We start from the raw sequence: 21,088 nt of genomic DNA, 5'->3' as shown, positions 1-21,088 counted from the left end.
CTGGTTCTTTGAGAAAATCAACATGACAGACAAACCCCTAACCAAACTGACAAAAAGGCAGAGAGACAGCACCAAAATTAGGAAAACCAGAAATGAAAAGGGAGACATAACAATGGACACTGAGGAAATGCAAAGAATCATTAAATCTTCTACAAAAGCTTGTATTTCATAAAATTGGAAAATCTGAATGAAATGAATGATTTTCTATACAGATACCCATTACCAAAGCTAAATCAAGACCAGGTAAACTATATGAATAGTTCTATAACCCCTCAGAAAATAGAAGCAGTCATTAAAAGTCTCCCAACCTAAGTAAATAAATGAATAAATAAATCCCAGAACCAGATGATTTTAGCACAGAATTCTACCAGACTTTCAATGAGGAGATAACAGCAATACTCTTCAAACTATTCCATGCAATAGAAAGAGAAGGAACATGGCCAAACTTATTCTGTGAGGCCACAGTCACCCTGATATCTAAACCATACAGACTCAACAGAGAAAGAGAATTTCAGGTTAATCTCCTTTATAAACATTGATGAAGAAATACTCAATAAATACTTGAAAACCGAACCCAAAAATTTACCAAAAACATCACCCACCATGATTAAGTAGGCTTCATCACAAGGATGTAAAGGTGGTTCAATATATGAAAATCCATCAACATAATCTACCATATAAACAAACTGAAAAAAAAGCCACATAATCCTATCATTTAATGATGAAAAGGCCTTTGACAAAATCCAACGCCTTCTCATGTTAAATCTCAGAGAGATCAGGGATACAAGGCATATAGCTAAACACAATAGAGGCAATATACAGCTATCCAAAAGCCAACATAAATTAAATGGAGAGAAACTTAAAGCAATTCCACTAAAATCAGAGACAAGGCTTGAAGTTCTAACCAGAATAGTAAAATAACTAAAGATGATCAAGGGAATACAAATTGGAAAAGAATTTGAAAAGTCAAAGAATTACTGCTTGCAAATGATATAATAGCATATGTAAGTGACATTAAAAATTCTACCAGAGAACTCCTACAGCTGATAAACACCTTCAGCAAAGTGGCTGAAAACAACATTAACTAAAAAAAGAAAAGAAAAAAAAGAAAAGAAAAGAAAAAGAAAAAAGAGTAGTCCTCCTTTATACAAACAACAAATAGCAGAGAAGAAATCAGGAAAACAACACCCTTCACAATACACAATAGCCACAATTAACATAAAATACCTAGGTGTAACTCTAACCACGCAACTGAAAGATCTTTAGGACAAGAACTTCAAGTCTCTGAAGAAAAAAATTTGAAGAAGATATCAAAAATGGAAAGATCTCATGGATTGCTTGGATTAACAGTAAAAATGGCCATTTTACCAAATGCAATCTACAGATTCAATGTAATTCCCATCAAAATTACAACACAATTCTTTACAGACCTTGAAAGAGCAATTCTCAACTTCATATGGAAAATTAAAAAACCTAGAATAGCTAAAACAAACATGTACGATAAAAGAACTTCTGGAGGCATCACCATCCCTGACCTCAAGCTGTACTACAGAACAATAGTAATAAAAACTGCATGGTATTGGTATAAAGATAGACGATGAAATTTAACCAATGGAATTGAATCAAAGACCCTGGATAAACCCATACACCTACAGACCCTTGAATTTTTACAAAGAAGCCAAAACCACACAATGGGAAAAAAGCATCTTTGACAAATGTTGCTGGTCTAATTGGATGTCTGCTTGTTGAAGAATTAAAAACATCCATATTTATGACCCTGCACAAAACTCAGGTCCGAGTGGATCAAAGAACTCAACATAAAACCAGATACACTAAATCTAATAGAAGAAAGTGTAAGGAATAGCCTTGAATTTATTGGTGCAAAAAACAACTTCCTGAACTGAGCATCAATGGCTCAGGCACTTGTATATTTTATTATCCCAATTCTCCAGTTCTCTCCTTTTTAACCTACATTATTTAATTTTGTTCTTCTTTTCGTGTGTGTGTGTGTGTGTGTGTGTGTGTGTGTGTGTGTGTGCTTTGACTACATAGCACAGGCTTTCCTCAAACTAACAGTGATTTGCATGCCTCTGTGCTTTGATTGCTAAGATTTAAGAAGTACACTACTATGCCCAGCTTGAACAACTCCCCCCAACTCCCTCGCCCCGCCCCACACACGCAAATGCACACAAAGAATTTTAGTCACTCTTTTATGTGTTTGAGTATTTTGCCTGTATGTGTGTTTTTGTATCCCATTCATGTCTGTTGACCATGATAGCCCACCCCTGGAACTTACTGATAGTGGTGAGCTGCCTTATGTACTGGGACTGAAACCTGGATGGTCTGAAAGGAATTTCGATGCTCTCTGCTTCTGAGGTATTTTTCCCTCAACCCCTCCCCCCCAATTAATTTTTTTCAGTTTTTCACTTTACATCCTGATCTTAGCCCCCTCTCCTCCCAGTCTCCCCTCCCCACCCCTTCTCAGAGGTAAAGGGGAGAAATACACGCACGCAAGCACGCACGCACCGGGACCAACTCAGAACTAGGTACAACCTCTCCTAGCAGACAAGGTAGCCAAGTTAGGGCCAGGAACCACTGTGCTATGCACTTTCAGCACACTGTAAGCCTAAGGGAGGTGCACAAGTCATTCAGGACTATAGGCCAATCAGAGTCTTCAGACGGATCTGCCAGTCAGAAGAGAAGGCGGGCTCTTCCGGGTGCCATGCAGCTGGTTCTGCTTAGTAGCTAAGCGAGCTTGAATGATTAAGTAGGTGTCCTGTGATATGAGCCTTGCTGCTAAGTGCTCTGAGGCAACTCCTGCAAGCTCCGAAGTTGCGACATGGTGAGCAGAGGGTCGCTTTCACCAACGGGAAGGAACAGGGGGCTAACCAGCGGAAGCTGGTGTAGTGTGTCTTTTCCGGGGCTGGGTGGAAACTGGCAGCCACCTGTGAGGTCCCCTGAGGTCTTTGCCACTCGCCAAACACAGCAGTAGCATCTGAATAATTACACTATGGGGGCTTAATCTGCGCAGAGCATTTGGAACAGTGGCTTTAGTGTAGAAACCTCCTTCTCAGGATGAGAAACTAGTTTGTGTAAGTTCTGTCCTTAGTATGTAACTTTAAGGTGTGCAATCCATCTGGAGTTAATTTTGTGGAGGTTGTAAAAGGCATCTCATGTGTTGAATAGCAATCCAATATTAAGCTGTAATGTAAAAGTAGAATTGATGATGTAAAGAATTTATCTGTAGGAGATAGTGAGACCAAGTAGAACTTAGCTGAGAGAGGACTGCCTCTAAAACACCCCACAGATAAGTAGTATGCTAACCAGGCCTGTTAGAGATTAGAATGCTAGTATGCACATGTTTGTTCACCAGGATTGTCCAGAAATATGGCTCCAAGCCATAACAAAGGAAACAACCCTGATTTACAACCAGGCACCAGGCCCATCCCTATATCAAAGAGCAAGCTTCTAACAAGCTGCTTAACAGGGCATTACAGGATCATAATCAACATAGGGCCTGGTGCTCCATAAAGGTTCAGTAATCTTCTTGAGAAAAACATAGTTCTGCTACATGGGCAAGATGACACCTGGTGACAACCATTTGAAAGATTAAAAAACACTGTTGTGTTGAGTGCTGGTCTGATCAAGCAAGGTTTTCTTTCCCTGAGAAAAGAATGTACAGAGAATGACATAGCTCCTTCTGAAACCCAGGAACATATTTGGCAGAGCCAGTAACAACCTGAGGCCTAGACCTTAGGAGATTCCCCTAAGGCCCCAAGGTATAGATAAAACAGAGCTCCTTCTCTAATTCCAGGAATATGATTGGGAGAGCTGGTAAAGGTCTGGGGCCATGGCCTTCAGGAGGGGTTGCTTCAGATTTTGAGAGCACAACTCTTCCCACCGTAGGGGGTTTTGGTTATCTGTCCCAAGGCCACACTATAGGCTTGGTTAATAATGTTCTTGAGATACCCTGAGTTCCCCTTATGTAGCACTGTTTGATTAGACTTCTCCTGAGAGTGTCCTATTGAATGTTTCTGCTGACTTCATAGAAGTCTCCCATTTCTCCCATGTAAGTAGTATACAAGATGGTACTCTTCTTAAGAAATTTACTTAGCATAAGAAATAACTATGCAAGAAGACCTCCCCATCACAGCTTTTATACTTTCTTCTACTTTTCCTATGCTTTTCATCATCTGGGACCTTCCAATTAGGGCATTGTAGTTTCTTTTATTCCTACCCTTTATCCTGGCCCCTAAACCCAGTTTCACCCCTAAAAAGGAGAGAAAGGATAGAGGAGAAAGAGATCTTTGAATCTAATTTCTTTTCTTTTTTCTTTAACTGAAGTTACAAACAAACCAAAACAAATCTCCCTAAAAGATCAATAACCCCCATCCTACCTCTTGGGGTCCTCACATTTATACCCTCCAAAATGTTTTTGCAATTCCAAATGTCACACAGTCACAGAAATCTATAGCTGGCAAAACCATGCTTCTGCTAGAGCACAAGGCAAATCATGATCAGGGTCTGCAGACAGTCAGAAGTAGTCTTATATTCCTACAAGTGGGATTAAACTGAAAACACATTCTTCTAATATTTCTGTGTTTTCTAGAGAAACCAAAATTCCAGAATTCTTAAAAATGTCACTATAAACCACAGTTGGATGCAAACTATTATTAGAAAGATTTTTAATTAATCTTTTCATAATATGTTTTTAAGTTTATTTATTTTGTGTATGTGAGTACACTGTTGCTGTCTTCAGAGACACTGGATAAGGGCATCAGATGCCCTTACAGATGGTTGTGAACCACCATGTGGTCACTGAGAATTGGAGCTCAGGACCTCTGGAGGAAGAGTCAGTGCTCTTAACCTCTGAGCCATCTCTCCTGTCCCTTAAATTAATATTTTAATTGTATGTATAGTAATCCCCCCCCCCGAATGCATATTCTAGAACAGCTGCATCTTCAGCCTTTCCAAAAAAAAAAAAATGTTTCTGAAACAAGCTGTGTTGACTCAGGTCACCTTGATCCTAGTTTCTTGCTCCCCAGGGCAATGACCTTGCTTTCCTCTTGATTAAACTTACTAAATCCTTAAGGGGCTATATCACAACAGAGTTTTAAAATTACTTATTTGAGTCACATAATTAAATTGTCTATTGCAGAACAGGAAAAAGATTTGCATGTGGAACATGGTTTCTGCCTTCAGACCAGAATAGGAAGAACAGTTAATGCATTGCAGGGAGAAACGGTAGGCAGTAGCTACATCACAGACTAAAGAGTCAACTGCAGGGGTCACCATTAGGAAGAAGGACCTGATTCAAGCAAGGTGGTGATTTTGTAATTTCACAGCATATATTAGTTTACGGATATGAATGAAAACAGGCCAGATTAGTGGTTGTACAATTTTGGGAGGTTGTGTTGACCCCATGAATACTGAATGTCCAATTAGAGGACTATCCTGTAGAGTTATGTGCCCCAATGGTCAACCCTGGATCACCTAGAAGGGAATGAGGAGGGTAGGGCGGACTCAATGACAGCAAGACAGGAGATCTGAGCAAGCTGCCAACTTTAATCTTTTTTTTATGCTAGTATTATAGGGGGTGAGTAGGAAATAGGGAGGGGTAGCTTGGGGAAACTTTGGTTTGCAGGTGCAAGATGTTGGCCCTGAGAAGAGGTCAGGCCTCAGGCAGGGGTTGCTAGATTACTTGTCCCCTAGAAGGGTCTCAGTACATCCTGTTTTAACTTGTGGTTTGTCTAGCTTTGCTGCTGTGTAGGCTATCTTAGAAACTGTAATTTTTCATCTCTGCCGAAGCAGCTTGTGTAACGTGGCCTATGGAGAGGATAGTTCCCAACAGTTATGTACAGTCTTTGTTGACATGGTTAAATCAGTTTAGAGGGTTGAGTCACAGGCCATTAGCTGTAGCTGTGTGTGTCAGGTTACAGGTCTCAGCAACTAACATTGCACATGGGGTCAAAGTCAAGTGGTATCTTATTAATACCATTTCATCTATCAGGGAATGATCGGTCTGTTATTTTTTTAAAGTCTGTATAGCTATACCTTTTTCTTTTCAATTATATTTATCTTTTTAAGAAGTCAATTTTTGATATTATCTTTTAAATTCCATTTTCTTAATGCATCACTGCTCTAATCTCTCAGTTATTTCCGTTCTTCAGTTACTCCAAATCATTAAGAATTGTATTCCTTTTCTTAAGTGCTTTGATTATTTGTTTCTGCTTAGAACAATATCTTCTGTAGCTCACACTTGCATCATACTATTTAGTTAAGACTTGCTTTAAACAGTTAATCCTGCCTCTGCTGTCCAGTGCCTGGAAAACAGTCTTGCAGCTCCTTCCAGGAAGGAGCTACTCTCCACCATACCTAGGAGCAGCCATGTCCTGCCCTGATTGGTCACTGAGAAGGAAGAGAGACCAGTGAAGGATTGTCCTCCTATCTCCCTGACTTTTTTAGGGGAATTAAAAATAAAGAGGGAATTGTATAAGAATTGAGTTCACTGACCATCTTTGAAGCTGGTATAGTCACAGTACAGGAAGGAATATAGGGAGGAAGGAAAGTAAGAACATTCCTGCTTTGACAGTAGTTGGCATTAGCAGTGGGTAATAAGGTAATCAATTTTAGAGGATCAATAGGAGTCTAAAGTGGCCAATTTTGTAAGTTCACAGACCAGGGGAATCAAGAATCTAAATGAGGATAGTTTCACTAGTTCAAGTAACACAGACAGTTTGGACAAACTGGTGTGGCTATACCTAACAGGAATCCTGTTTTTCCTGTCTGAAAGTACAGCATAAGGTAAAAGGTGTGAGTAGTACTTGGTGTGTTCCAGTACATATGTTTAGTCCCAGGAGAATATTGGACCATAAATCCTGTTTTAAGTTTTTAAAATAATTTTTGAGATTATAATTAAATCATTTAAACCTTCTCATTTCTCTCTACTGTTAATTCTGAAATGCAGGGACAAATAGCTTAGGTGCCTATTTAGCAAATCAGAGTGGACCTGGCTGTCAAGTTCTCCTAGCATTCCAGTCCTCACCTGTCACACGGTATAGCTGGTATAACCCTCTAGTTTAGGGATTGAGGTGCTCTTCCTTATGTAACCCAACCATTTTGGGTACCTGGTCTTTTAATCTATCATTTACCCTGCTGGCCTCTTAGTCAGGCTCTCCCCCTCTCCCTTCCACCCTTTCCTGACATGGCTCAGGATCATGTCTACTCTGGACTCTCCCAGATGCCCCTGCCCTGTCTGTGCCCTCCCTTTGCTCTATAATAAACCTTCTACTCCACCATACCTAGGAGCAGCCATGTCCTTTCCTTTTTTATTTCATTTTTTCATTTACCTCCCATTCACTATTTCTTGATTTCAAATTTTCCTTCAGTTGTTGTCAGTTGTTACTGTTTGATTTTGACTGGAGTTTGGCTTCCCAGATGTGAAACAAAGGGATGGCTGCACTGGATGATGTTGAGTGTGTAATGGAGTGAACACACAAAAGACCTTGGAAGATGGACAGGTGCCCTAGAAGAGCTGTGTTACTTACAATATCAGAGCTCAGTGTGCACAAACAAGCAAATTTTACAAATAGTTTAGAAACTGGTAGAAAGGACAGCCATTGCAGTACATTGAGCTCCATAGAGACAGAGCCAGGGCAAGCGAGAGCTGGACGGGCACTGGGCGACTCTGTGCCTCGAGGAGGAAAATTAACTAAACATGGGCAAAGGAGATCCTAAGAAGCCAAGTGGCAAAATGTCCTCATATGCATTCTTTGTGCAAACCTGCCGGGAGGAGCACAAGAAGAAGCACCCGGATGCTTCTGTCAACTTCTCAGAGTTCTCCAAGAAGTGCTCAGAAAGGTGGAAGACCATGTCTGCTAAAAAAAAGGGGGGGGGATTTGAAGATATGGCAAAGGCTGACAAGGCTTGTTATGAAAGAGAAATGAAAACCTACATCCCCCCCCCAAAAGGGGAGACCAAAAAGAAGTTCAAGGACCCCAATGCACCCAAGAGGCCTCCTTTGGTCTTCTTCATGTTCTGTTTTGAGTACCGCCCAAAACTCAAAGGTGAGCATCCTGGCTTATCCATTGATGATGTTGCAAAGAAACTAGGGGAAATATGGAACAACACTGCTGTGGATGCCAAGCTGAAGGAAAAGTACAAAAAGGATATTGCTGCCTACAGAGCTAAAGGAAAACCTGATGCAGTGAAAAAAGGGGTGGTCAAGGTTGAAAAGAGCAAGAAAAAGAAGGATGAGGAAGATGATGAGGATGAAGAGGAAGAGGAGGAAGATGAAGAAGATGATGATGATGAATAAGTTGGTTCTAGCGCATTTTTTCTTGTCTATATTTTCTTGTCTATAAAGCATTTAACCCCCCCCCCCTTACACAACTCACTCCTTTTAAAGAAAAAAATTGAAGTGTCTTTTTTTGTATAGTTAACACACTACCGAATGTGTCTTTAGATAGCCCTGTCCTGGTGGTGTTTTCAATAGCCACTAACCTTGCCTGGTACAGTCTGGGGGTTGTAAATTGGCATGGAAATTTAAAGCAGGTTCTTGTTGGTGCACAGCACAAATTAGTTATATATGGGGACAGTAGTTTGTTTGTTTTTTTTTTTTTTCCTTTCTGTTTTTTGTTTTGTTTTGTTTTTCTTTTGGTTTTATTTTGGGTTTTTTTTTTTTTTTTTTTTCATCTTCGGTTGTCTCTGATGCAGCTTATAAGAAGATAAGTGTTGTTCTGTTAACTGAATACCACTCTGTAACTGCAAAAAAAAAAAAAAAAAAAAAAAAAAAAAAAAAAAAAATTGCGGCTGTTTTGTTGACATTCTGAATGCTTCTAAGTAAATACAATTTTTTTTATTTAAAAAAAAAAAAACTGGTAGAAAGGAGGTGATGATCATCTTTCAGCAATTTTTTATTGAAATCCTTTTACCGTTCCACTACCACCAGCCACAGTGGCATGATTCAGGGAAATTCAATTCCAGGGTACAAAAGGAGTTTCTGAGATACAGAGGGTTCTCAGGTGTATAAGTGGGTAGGGCAGATTACACATCTTGTGCCATAATCCACATGGCAGGATGCAGACATTAAATTATTCTTCCACCTTTGTTTGTTTGTGGGCTCAGTGGGGCTTGGTTTGTGTGAGATTACAAGGAGGCAGGGGGACTGCTGAGCCATAGCCCACCTTTCTGATCATCTCCATACAGAGAAAGCTCTAGAATATGGGCCTCTCTGTTTGGAACTGAGTTCAGTAGTGGCAGGAGGGTCAGAAATACAACAGTCTAGGGGTTATTTTGAGTCACTTTTGTGGTAGTTGTGAAGTCTGTGTTTATTTCATTTGTATACACATGGAATCATAGGTAATATTGGTAAGTTTACAATTTTCCTGGCTGAGTTTTCTTAGGTCTTTTGATTAAAACTTAACTATAATTTGGGGCTTATGTTCTTGGATTTTTCTGTGCATCCCCTTATTCTTTCACAAATGTTGTAAACCTTCTGATTGTTGTAGCTTCCTGGGAAGTACAGAAGTCACATTGTGCCAGAATTTGTACTATTGCTTCATAATTTTTTTACAATTCTGAGTTTTTTCACATGACACATAACTTTGGAATCAGCTTTCCTGTCATAAATTGTTAGAAATTTTTCTTTGGATCATTTGAATTTGTGCTGCAAATTGAATATACCCAACATCCTTTTTTCTTTCTTTCTTTCTTTCTTTCTTTTGAAACACATCACTGTATAAATGGGTAAGAGATATTCAACATAATTATTCATTTAGCAAACTATAGTAAGTATGTGTGAAATAATGTACAAAGCCATAGAAAGGGGACTTTAGTTTAAACTTTAGTGACACAGAATATATTGTTAGGGTCACATAAATGACATCTCATTAAGTATGACTTAATTGTGAAAACAAAAAAAAATAAAAACATAGTCCAGAATTGAACAATGAATCTGGATTTAACACAGGGTTGTGTATTAGCAACAAACTGATAGCAGTAGTTGGAATTTTCCACAGATATTAATTAAAATTAGTTAAAACCATGTTGTGTTGTTATATTTAATATAAATGTTGATATAGTTGATGTAATATTTAATATATGTATTCCAATACATTTGGACATAATACTTACCCCCAAGCAACCCCATGCTCTCGAGTTTTTATAGAAATGACAGATTTGCCAGAGAAACCAGTAATCTTCTCAGTATAGTTTCTAGGCATTTGAAATTTGTGTTTAAGAAGTATCAGAATTCTCATGTTCATTGCAGTTGTATTCCAGCTAGCCTAATTATGAGAATCACTTCAGTTCTCATTAGTTGGGGACAAAGTGGGTACCTCAGGAGGACACTGTGCTAAAGGAATGAAGGCAATAGCAATGGTTAAAGGATTATGCACTTGTAAAGACTCTCACAGTCAGTGCTGTATTGGTCATAAAACAGCATGTAATTACAGCTTAACCAGTGTCAGCCCATTTCTTTCTCCCATCTGATTTCAATCCTTAGTGCACTTTTTGTCAGATGGATGTGAGAGCTGCAGCCATCTTGTATACATTACAGGTAGCAATAGAAAACTCAGGGCAGAAAGCACAGAATCTAGCTGAAGCAATCACCTTCAAAGGATTTTTCTCTCTCTTTTTTTTCTTCTCAGCTGGCTTTATTCTCCACTGAATCTCAAATATAAGATTATAGTTTTTTACTTACAGGAAACTGTCACTGTTCTGTTTTCCAATAACCCTCAAAACAAAATGGAAAATGCTTATGCAAAATGACACAAGCGTTCTCCATTCTCGGCGGGCTTTTTAATGTCAATACGTTTTAGTACAACAGCGTACACAATTTTTCAGATTCACCATGAAAGCTGCTTTTCTTTTCTGCACTGTAATCACACTGAGCTGCTGGGATGCGGAAGCAGCTCTGTTATGCCTGACTTAGACGCCTTTGAAGTCTGTTGGCTTTTTTTTTTTTTTTTTTTTTTTTTTTTTTGTAAAAACACCAAGTTGTTCCTTTATTGTACTCATTACTTATCAACTTTTTTTTTCTCAGATGCATTTATTTTTTTCTTTATTGGTTATTTTCTTTTTTTTAACAACTTTATTTTACAAAACAAAGAGAAATGTACAGATTTTAAGCATTTTTTGCATAAAATTATAGAATACATTTTGTAAGTACTTTTTTTCAGATTTTAAAATAATTTTTACATGAAACTATATGAATATATTTTTTAGTCAGTACTTGATTTTTTAAAGGTTTGATAGTATGCATTGAAAACTTAATAGTTACAATGAGCATAAAGTACATGTAAAACAAAATGTAACATGGAAATAGTCAAAGTTTTCTTGTTGTGTAAAGATTTTTTTTTGTTTTGTTTTGTTTTCTTCATTTCTTGGACTTCATACAGTCTGAGTTGTTTCTGGGGCAGTGCGAGCCTCTGGGGTTAGCATCCCACTATCAGTGACTGGATATTATGTCCTTTTGTGACTGGGTTATCTCACTCAGGATGATATTCTCTAGATGCAGCCATTTTCTTAAGAATTTGATTAAGTCATTGCTTCTGATGGCTGAGTAGTATTCCATTGTGAAAATGTACCACAATTTTTGTATCCATTCATCTTCTGAAGGACATCTGGGTTCTTTCCAGCTTCTGGCTATTATAAATAGAGCTGTTATGAACATTGTGGTGCATATATCTTTGTTGTGTACTAAGGTGTCTCTGGGGTATATGCCCAGAAGTGGAATAGCTGGGTCTTCAGGTAGTACTATGTCCAATTTTCTGAGGTATCGCCAGACTGATTTCCAGAGTGGTTGTATTAGTTTGCAACCCCACCAACAGTGGAGAAGTGTTCCTCTTTCTCCGCAACCTCGCCAGCATCTATTGTCATCTGAGTTTTGGATCTTGGCCAATCTGACTGGTGTGAGGTGGAATCTCAGGGTTGTTTTGATTTGCATTTCCCTGATGGCTATGAATGTCTAGCACTTCCTCAAATATTTCTCAGCCATTCGATATTTCTAAACTGAGAACATTTTGTTTAGCTCTGTTCCCCATTTTTTAATAGGGTTATTTGATTCTCTGGTGTCTAGCTTTTTGAGTTCCTTGTATACCTTAGATATTAGGCCTCTATCTGATGTGGAGTTGGTAAAGATCTTTTCCCATTCTGTTATCTGCCATTTTGTTTTCTTGACAATGTCCTTAGCCTTACAGAAACTTTGCAATCTCATTAAGTCCCATTTGTTAATCTTTGACCTTAGAGCTTGAGCCATATGTGTTTTGTTCAGGAAATTTTCTCCTGTGCCTATGTGTTCTAAGGTTTTCCCTACTTTCTCATCTAATAGTTTCAGTGTATCTGGTTTAATGTGGAGATCTTTAATCCACTTACACTTGAGCTTTGTACAAGGAGATAAGAAAGGGTCTATTTTCATTCTTTTGCATGCTGAGTGCCAGTTGGACCAGCACCATTTGTTGAATAGGCTGTTCTTTTTCCATTGAATGTTTACAGCTCCTTTGTCAAAAATCAGGTGACCATATATGTGAGGGCTCATTTCTGGATCTTCTACTCTATTCCATTGTTCCACATGCCAATTTCTGTACCAGTACCATGCAGTTTTCAGCACAATTGCCTTGTAATATAGCTTGAGGTCAGGGATAGTGATTCCCACAGATGTTTTCTTGTTGTTGAGGATGGATTTCGCTATTCTAGGTCTTTTGTTGTTCTATATGAAATTGCACATTGATCTTTCCAATTCCATGAAGAACTGCGTTGGAATTTTGATGGGGATTGCGTTGAATCTGTAGATTGCTTTTGGTAGGATGGCCATTTTTAAAATGTTGATCTTTCCAATCCATGAGCATGGGAGATCTTTCCATTTTCTGGGATCCTCCTCAATTTCCTTCTTTAGAGTTTTGAAGTTCTTGTCATACAGGTCCTTCACTTGCTTAGTTAGAGTCACACCAAGATATTTCATAGTTTTTGTGATGATTGTGAAGGGTACCTTTTCTCTAATTTCTTTCTCCACATGTTTGTCCTTTGAGTATAGGAAGGCTACTGATTTGTTTGAGTTAATTTTGTATCCAGCCACTTTGCTCAACTTGTTTATCAGCTGTAGGAGTTTTCTGGTGGAATTTTTGGGGTCACTTAAGTACACTATCATGTCATCGGCAAAGAGTGATGTTTTTATCTCTTCCTTTCCGATTTGTATCCCCTTGATCTCCTTTTGCTGTCTAATTGCTCCAGCCAGGACTTCCAGTACTATGTTGAATAGGAAGGGGGATTGTGGGCAGCCTTGTCGAGTCCCTGATTTTAGTGGGATTGCTTCAAGTTTCCCACCATTAAGTTTGATGTTGGCTGTTGGTTTGCTGTATATTGCTTTTATTATGTTTAAGTATGGACCTTGGATTCCTGTTCTTTCCAGGACTTTTAACATGAAGGTGTGTTGGATTTTGTCAAATGCTTTCTCAGCATCTAGTGAGATGACCATGTGATTTTGTTCTTTGAGTTTGTTTATATGGTGGATTACGTTGATGGATTTCCTTATATTAAACCATCCCTGCATACCAGGGGTGAAGCCTACTTGGTCATAATGAATGATCGTTTTGATGTGTTCTTGGATTCGGTTTGCAAGGATTTTGTTGAGTATTTTTGCATCAATGTTCATAAGTGAGATTGGTCTGAAGTTCTTCTTCCTTGTAGGGTCTTTGTGTGGTGTTGGCTTTTTTTTTTTTTTTTTTTTTTTTTTTTTTTTTTTTTTGATGTTCCAGAATTAACTTCTCATTCTCACCTGCTACCTTTTCATTTGCCATTTCCAGCTGAGAAGGTAGCTCCTGGGTATGAAGCTTCTGTCGGCTCAGCTCACTCTCATCTTGCACCCAATTGCTTCTCTCAAAGGGTTTTTCTCCTGTTCTTTTAGAACATTATTTAGAGAAGAGTGTAGGAAGCCGTTGGTGCCAATAGATGGCGCCAGCTTCCCGCCGAGGACTCAGCAAACAGAGCTGTTGCACAGCCAAGAGACTTAGGGCGAAAAACCACATATGTCATAGCCCATTCTCGGGGCACACTAATGAGCTACTGGAGGATGCACCAATCAGGTAGCAACACAAGTCTCTTAGGCATACATAAGCAGTGCATTTCTCTCCCACGGTAGAGATCGCCTGTTCAAGAAAAGGCCCCTGCTAGAGGGAAGTCCCACATAGAGGGAGATCCCACCAGGCAAACACCAGGAGAGATCGCCTGCTCAGGGAGTCCCCTGCTCAGAGAGAAGTTCCCTGCTCAGGGAGTCCCCTGCTCAGAGTGTGTACAATAAAGGTTGTTCACAGAAGGATCCTGTGGTCGCACGCCTTTTCCTGCCGGCGGGACGTGGGGCGGGTGACAGAAGAGAAAGGAAATAGCAAGTTTTTGTACCAGGAGTTGTAGATATGAGAAGCAAATGAGCTCTTATACTGTAAAAGTGGCTTTATTTGGATGGCATGAGAGCTTTCTGCCAGTGAGTCATACTGCATGAAAAAGTAAGATTTCATTACTGTTACAGTTTAAACTGGGGCAGAACCTTAAAAGGTTCTGTAAGATAAATACAGAACTGGAGTATAATTCTTTGTAGGAACTTGAGTAAAAATCTATGAGTTAATTCTATCTTTCTTCTTTCTTTGATTGATTATTATAGGGGAGACAGGGTCTTGATATGTACTTCTGGCTGTCCTGGATAGACCAGGCTGGCATCCAACTCAATGAGATACACCTGCCTTGCCTCCTGCATACTGGGATTAAAGGTATGAGTCAGTATACTCAGCTTGCCCATCATTTCTTGTAGTTAGTAATTGTTCATACAATTTCTCTGATGTGTACTCAGTACTGTTTGACTGTTGCTCTCTTTCTTTATGTCTGTTGATTGGCATTTCTCTTTCAAGGCTGTATCCTATTCAAAGGGCAAAAGAATGACAAAGGTAAACCTCATTATTCAGTTTTCTTCTAAAATGACTTGGTGATTGTATTAGAACTTCTGTGTCCAGAAAACACTGGAGAAGCACCAGAATTACATGAGTATATTGCCAATGAAGCATATATTTACAGTGATGTCTGTATTATGCTTTCGTTGTACACATGTATGGAATATTTTAGAATGCAGTGACTTATGATGATGTACATGTGAACTTCACTCGGGAAGAGTGGGATTTGCTGGATCTTTCACAGAAGAGGCTCTACAAAGATGTGATGTTGGAGATCTACAAGAACCTCACTGCTGTAGGTAAGACAGTGAATTATCCTTCACTTTAAAAATTTATTTATTTATTTATTTATTTATTTATTTATATAAGTATACAGTTGGTATCTTCAGACACACCAGAAGAGTGCATTACAGTTGGTTGTGAGCTACCATGTGGTTGCTGGAAATTGAACTCAGGACCTCTGGAAGAGCAGTTAGTATTCTTAACTGCTGAGCCATCTTTCCAGACCTTATTCTTCACTTTTTAAAATCAGCAGACAGATGTTTCTTTGTTATTGATGTTTTTCTGTAACTTCAATTGAGAATGAGGAAGCATGAGGTGAATAAATCAGGTTCACTGAAGATAGTAACTTAAAATTTCGCTTAATTTCCAATAATACATCATACATTTTCTGGTACTATATTTTAGACTACAATTGGGAAGACCATATTACTGAAGAACAGTGTCAAAGTTCTAGAAGACATGGAAGGTAATTTTCATGTGTAAGTTGGTGTGACTATGCCTCTGAAGAAATGTTAATGCGTCTTAAACTTTTTTTTTTTTTTAAGCAACAGTGTAAAAAAGGTATTTTGGTGATTATTAAATTCTTCCAAATTTATGTACCTCAATGTTAGGTATCCAATGTGTGTCAGGTGTCAGATGTGTTTGCAAGGCCTTCCTCTAAGAAATAAGATAGAAAAAAATTCCTTAACAGATATTACCATTTTGAATCATAGCCACATTACAGCTACTCTGTAGAACTACCAATTCAATCTCATACCACTCACATATTACAAAAGATATACTCATTGAATAAGTGATAAGTATATCTTCAAAACCTTCTAATAAGCAGAAGTTCCATGATAAAGCTGATGTTACTTGTATACTTGTAGTAACATTGCTAAGTTTAGTGAGAGGGCAATTAATGAGAGTCAAGAATGTTATTGGGAAGATCCCTATACCACAGGTCTATGATGAACAAAAAGTCGAACTTTGTGAATACAATGTGGAACCCTTTCATTTTTTAGTCTTCTTTTCCTATGTGACAATGGATACAACACATGTGAGCATAGGGATATTGGAAAAGCAATGTACCTCTCTCCCATAATAATTAGAGGATATGTATTTCCAATTTGAGTAGACTTTCTCATTGTGATCATGTTCATAAATACTTTGTTTACCAACTTCATTGGAAATACATCCACAAACTCACACTGCAGGATATTTCTATGAGTACTAGGAATGTGGAAATTATTTTCTGTTTGTCCTGATTCACTTTGCCAATGTAGTATATTTCACACTATAGGAAAATTTATGAATGTACTTAATGTGGTAAAGCTCTGAGCTCTTCCACTTCTTTTCAATATGTAAAAAACTTCATAGAGAAAAAGGATGCTATAAATGTGAGCATGAAATAAACACTCTTAAAATTTATAGGTATCTGCAAAGACTCAAAACCACCCTTAATGAAGGGGAAACTATGAATGTAAACAAAGTGTTAAAACCTTAAAATCTGATTTCTCTTTACAAGGAGACCAAATTGTAAAATTAATTTCTACAGATAAAATGATTCATTGGTGTAATAATGGTCGTAAAACTTTCATATGTGCCAATTATCTTTGCAGGTATGAAAGAAATCACACTGAAGAGAAACCCTTTGATTATACTCAATGTGGTAAAGCCTTTGCATATCACAGTTATCCTCACAGGCATGAAAGAGAGAACCCCTATGACGGTATTCAATATGATGAAGCTTTTGTACATCGCAGTAGTCTCCAAGTACATAAAAGAACACATACTGGAGAGAAACCCTATGAATGTAATCAGTGTGGTAAAGCCTTTGCATGTAGCAGTAGTCTTCGAGTACATGAAAGAATACATACTGGAGAGAAGCCCTATGAATGTAATCAGTGTGATAAAGCCTATTCACAGCACAGTCATCTACGAATACATAAAAGAATACATACAGGAGAGAAACCTTATGAATGTAAGCAATGTGGCAAAGCCTTTGCATACCATGGTCAACTCCAAAGGCATGAAATAATTCATGCTGAAGAGAAACCTTGCAAATGTAATCAATGTGGTAAGGCCTTTGCATGTCAAAGTAATCTCAAAAGACATAAAAGAACACATACTGGAGAGAAACCCTATGAATGTAATCAGTGTAATAAAGCTTTTACATGTCACAGTAGTCTTCAAAAACATAAAAGAATACATACAGGAGAGAAACCCTACAAATGTAATCAATGTGGTAAAACCTTTGCATATCATGATTATCTTCATATACATAAAAGAATACATACTGGAGAAAAACCTTATGAATGTAGCCAGTGTGGTAATGCCTTTGCATATCATCGTGAACTTCAAAGGCATGAAAGAATTCATACTGGAGAGAAACCTTACAAATGTAATGAATGTGATAAATCCTTTACACAACAGCTTAGTCTCCGAATACACAAAGCAACACATTCTGGAGTAAAACCTTATGAATGTAAGCAGTGTGGTAAATCATTTGCTTCTCATGGTCAACTTCAAAGGCATGAAATAATTCATGCTGAAGAGAAACCTTTCAAATATAGTAAATGTGGTAAGGCCTTTGCATGTCAAAGTAATCTCCAAAGACATAAAAGAACACATACTGGAGAGAAGCCCTATGAATGTCATTACTGAGATAAAGCCTTTTCTCAACCAAGTAGTTTGTAAATACATAAAAGAACACATACTGGAAGAAACAGTATGAATGTAACCAATGTGGTAAACCCCTTAGAAGTCACAGTGATCTTCAAAAGAATGGTTTAAATATGCTTGGCCCAATCAAAACCCTTTAGTCACCATGGGGGTGGGTTTTGAAATCCTATGCTTAAACTCCACCCAGGGCTGAAAAGAGTCTTCTCCTGGTAGAACTCTTGGCACCTCAAGCATATATGTCTGCCTGGACACTGTTGTGCTTCTCACCTTGATGCTAATGAACTGAACTTCTGAATATGTAAACCATCTCCAATTAAATGGACTTTATAAGAGTTGCTTTAGTCATGGTGTCTGTTCACAGCAATAAAACACAATTAAGACAAAAAGCATGAAATAAACCAACTAGAGGGAAACTATGCAAATATTGAATATGATGAAGGGTTATAAATATAGTTGGGGATAAGATTAGGGTTAGAGGAAATTGGGTAGATGGGATGGGTTAGGATTAGGAGTTAGAGTTGGGTGGGGCTAGGGGTTAGACCACCACTGTCGAAACTCAGGATTAGGGTCAAGGGTTAGAGGGTTAGTATTAGGGGTTAGGGTGTGTGGGTACAGGAGTTAGGGATGACAGTGAGAGTCAGGGTTAGGGTTCGTGCCAGGCACATGTGTAGCAGAGGACTGCCTTGTATAGCCTCAGTGGGAGATGAGCTTAATCCTGTGGAAACTTGATGTCCCAGGAAAGAGGGATGCTGGTGGGAGTGAAAGGATGAGTAGGTAGTTGGGGGAGCGCCTTCTCAAAGGAGAGGTTTGGGGGAGTATGGTATGAAGAACTCAGGGAGGGGACTGGGAATGGGGGAACTTAGAATGCAAATAATTTTTTTGTAAAGGAACAAGTGTTTCTATTAAGACTAGTTCTCTAAACATTTTCTACCACTAGCTCCACGGGTTCATTAAAATTTTAAAACAACACTTTTTATGTGGTTTTGTCAAGAGTTAAATCATCTGCCTAGTGTCACATTAGTATTAAAGTTTGTATAGATAAATCCAGTATTTTATCTTCTGTCCTTGTACCTACAATAAATTGTTTATTCCCAGTTGGCCTTTAATTATCAGATAATTGTTTTACAACCAGCCTAAAAGGATTGTATTCCCTGATGGTAAATGTCTGCTTTCTACCTTAGTGCAATTAGCCCATGACACCTGAAGATTTGAAGAAACCTAATTATAGCCCTTTTTTATAAAGGGCTCAATAGTTACTAGTATAAATGTAGGAATTCTAAAATATTATTGTTGGGAATTACAAAATCACCTATTTGTCTATATAACATCACTACAAGATAGAACATCTTTATTGATCTGCCAAATAGGGTGGGTTAATGCACAGGAATTGTTAGACTCTATAATAGTGAAAGGAGAGGCAGGCATATCAATAACAAGAAACAATCCTGGGATGAAGTCTCATGGGGCCTTGCCTTCCAGAGTTGATCCATCTAAGCTTATCCAAAAACAAGTGGAACATCTCAGGAAAGTCATCCACTAGTCTCAGCCTCTCCTAGATGGCTTCTGACAATGGGTGTATCGCAGAGAAGCAGAGTCCCAGGGGCTTGTGTCCAGATTGCTTCTTGATGCTGCTGTGCCTTTTCTTGTTTTGTCATTGCAATATTCATTGTATTTAGTATGGTATGATTGGGTGAAGAGTCTCTCACTGCCTGTATATACTCTGGTATGATTGCTTCCTGGGAGACAGCCCACTCTATTGTACAATTTTCCTGCAGATCAATATGAAGATGAAGTTTCATAAAACAATATTGTTTGAATGAATTAATGATTGTCTTAGGCTATCTATTCCTGCACAAACATCATGACCAAGAAGCAAGTTGGGGAGGAAAGGGTTTAATCAGCTTACACTTCCACATTGTTGTTCATTGTCAAAGGAAGTCAGGACTGGAACCCAAGCAGGTCAGGAAGCAGGAGCTGATGCAGAAGCCATGGAGGGATGTTACTGGATTGCTTCCCCTATCTTGCTCAACTTGCTTTATTATAATGCCCAGGTCTACCAGCCCAAGGAAGGCACCACCCACAAGGAGAGAGGCTGGGCCCTCTCTCCTTGATTACTAGTTGAGAAAATGCCTCACAGCTGGATCTCATAGAGGCATTTCCTTTCTCTGTGATAACTCCAGCTTGTGTCAAGTTGAAACAAAACCAGACAGTAAAATGATTTTACAGAATCCCTGATTTGTTTCAAGTAGTTACTTATAGGAGGTTAGAATAGTTGATAAAAAGTTTAAGGAGATGATTCAAGTTGTTTTGCCGGAAGATATAATGAAGTTAGAATCAAGAGTAGAATATGCCCCCTCATAGAATAGTGAGGCCTTTATTGGTAAGAAAGGGAGTACATTGAGCTTTTTCATACGTTAAAAGTATGGAATCATACTAGAAAGAAAACAGAATGGGGACAAGTTAATGATCAAAGAAAACATTTATTCTAGCTTGAGTCTGAATTCCTAGACCTGTGATCTAGGGATATGGTCATAGGTTTTGGTGTGCTCCATGAAAAGACAGGGTTATAAAAAAAAAGAGTAAATAATGTTATTGTAAATATAAGAATAGAGAATAGATGATTAGCCAGTTTGGCTGAAAAAGACTTCAAAAATAATATGTAAGATAGACAATCTGTTTCTTAGTAAATAAAAATGTTAAGCATAGGGGAAAACTTGTTAGTATAGACTTGGTTAGTATTAGAATTTGTTAATCAATGACAAAAGAATTGTTACTTTGGGGTTATGATAAATGTGTGGACAGAAAAAAAATAGATGGAAAATGTTTAGTTAGGTGTTTCAAAAGAATATATAATTAATAATCCTGTTGTAATTTTCTTTTTTTATTTTAACTGAACAACTTTATTTTAGAAAAAGAGATAAATGTACAGATTTTAAGCATTTTTACATAAAAGTACATGAATACATTTTTGTCAGTACTTGGTTTTATTAAAGGTTTGATAGTGTGCATTAAGATCTTACTAGTTACAATGAGCATAAAGTACATGTAAAACAAGATGTAACCTATAATTAGTCAAAGTTTTCTTGGTGTATAAAGATTAAGCATAATGGTTTTCATCTTCTTTTTTTTTCCTTGAACTTCATATAGTCTATGAGTTGTTTCTGGGGTGTTCAGGGCTTTCTGAGGTTATTATTCAAATATCAGTG

General features: G+C 38.1%; 1 protein-coding gene across 1 annotated transcript in view; it reads left to right on the top strand.

Moving 5' to 3' along the window:
• Nucleotides 1-19,086, top strand: part of TESPA1 (thymocyte expressed, positive selection associated 1) — a gene marked incomplete at both ends in the record, with an annotated part of 83,303 nt that extends 64,217 nt beyond the window's left edge. The window contains 5 exons of the mRNA XM_080935950.1: nucleotides 15,109-15,235; nucleotides 15,624-15,684; nucleotides 16,820-16,973; nucleotides 17,634-17,781; nucleotides 19,064-19,086. Of these exons, the coding sequence (XP_080792076.1) occupies nucleotides 15,109-15,235; nucleotides 15,624-15,684; nucleotides 16,820-16,973; nucleotides 17,634-17,781; nucleotides 19,064-19,086 (513 nt within the window). The remainder of the gene's footprint in view (nucleotides 1-15,108; nucleotides 15,236-15,623; nucleotides 15,685-16,819; nucleotides 16,974-17,633; nucleotides 17,782-19,063) is intronic.
• Between the last annotated feature and the right edge of the window lie 2,002 nt (nucleotides 19,087-21,088).

This window comes from Micromys minutus (assembly GCF_963924665.1).
Source record: "Micromys minutus genome assembly, chromosome: 22".
NCBI lineage: Eukaryota > Metazoa > Chordata > Mammalia > Rodentia > Muridae > Micromys > Micromys minutus.
The sequence above is the reverse complement of the archived record's forward strand: the minus strand, read 5'-3'. Positions and strand labels throughout refer to the sequence as shown.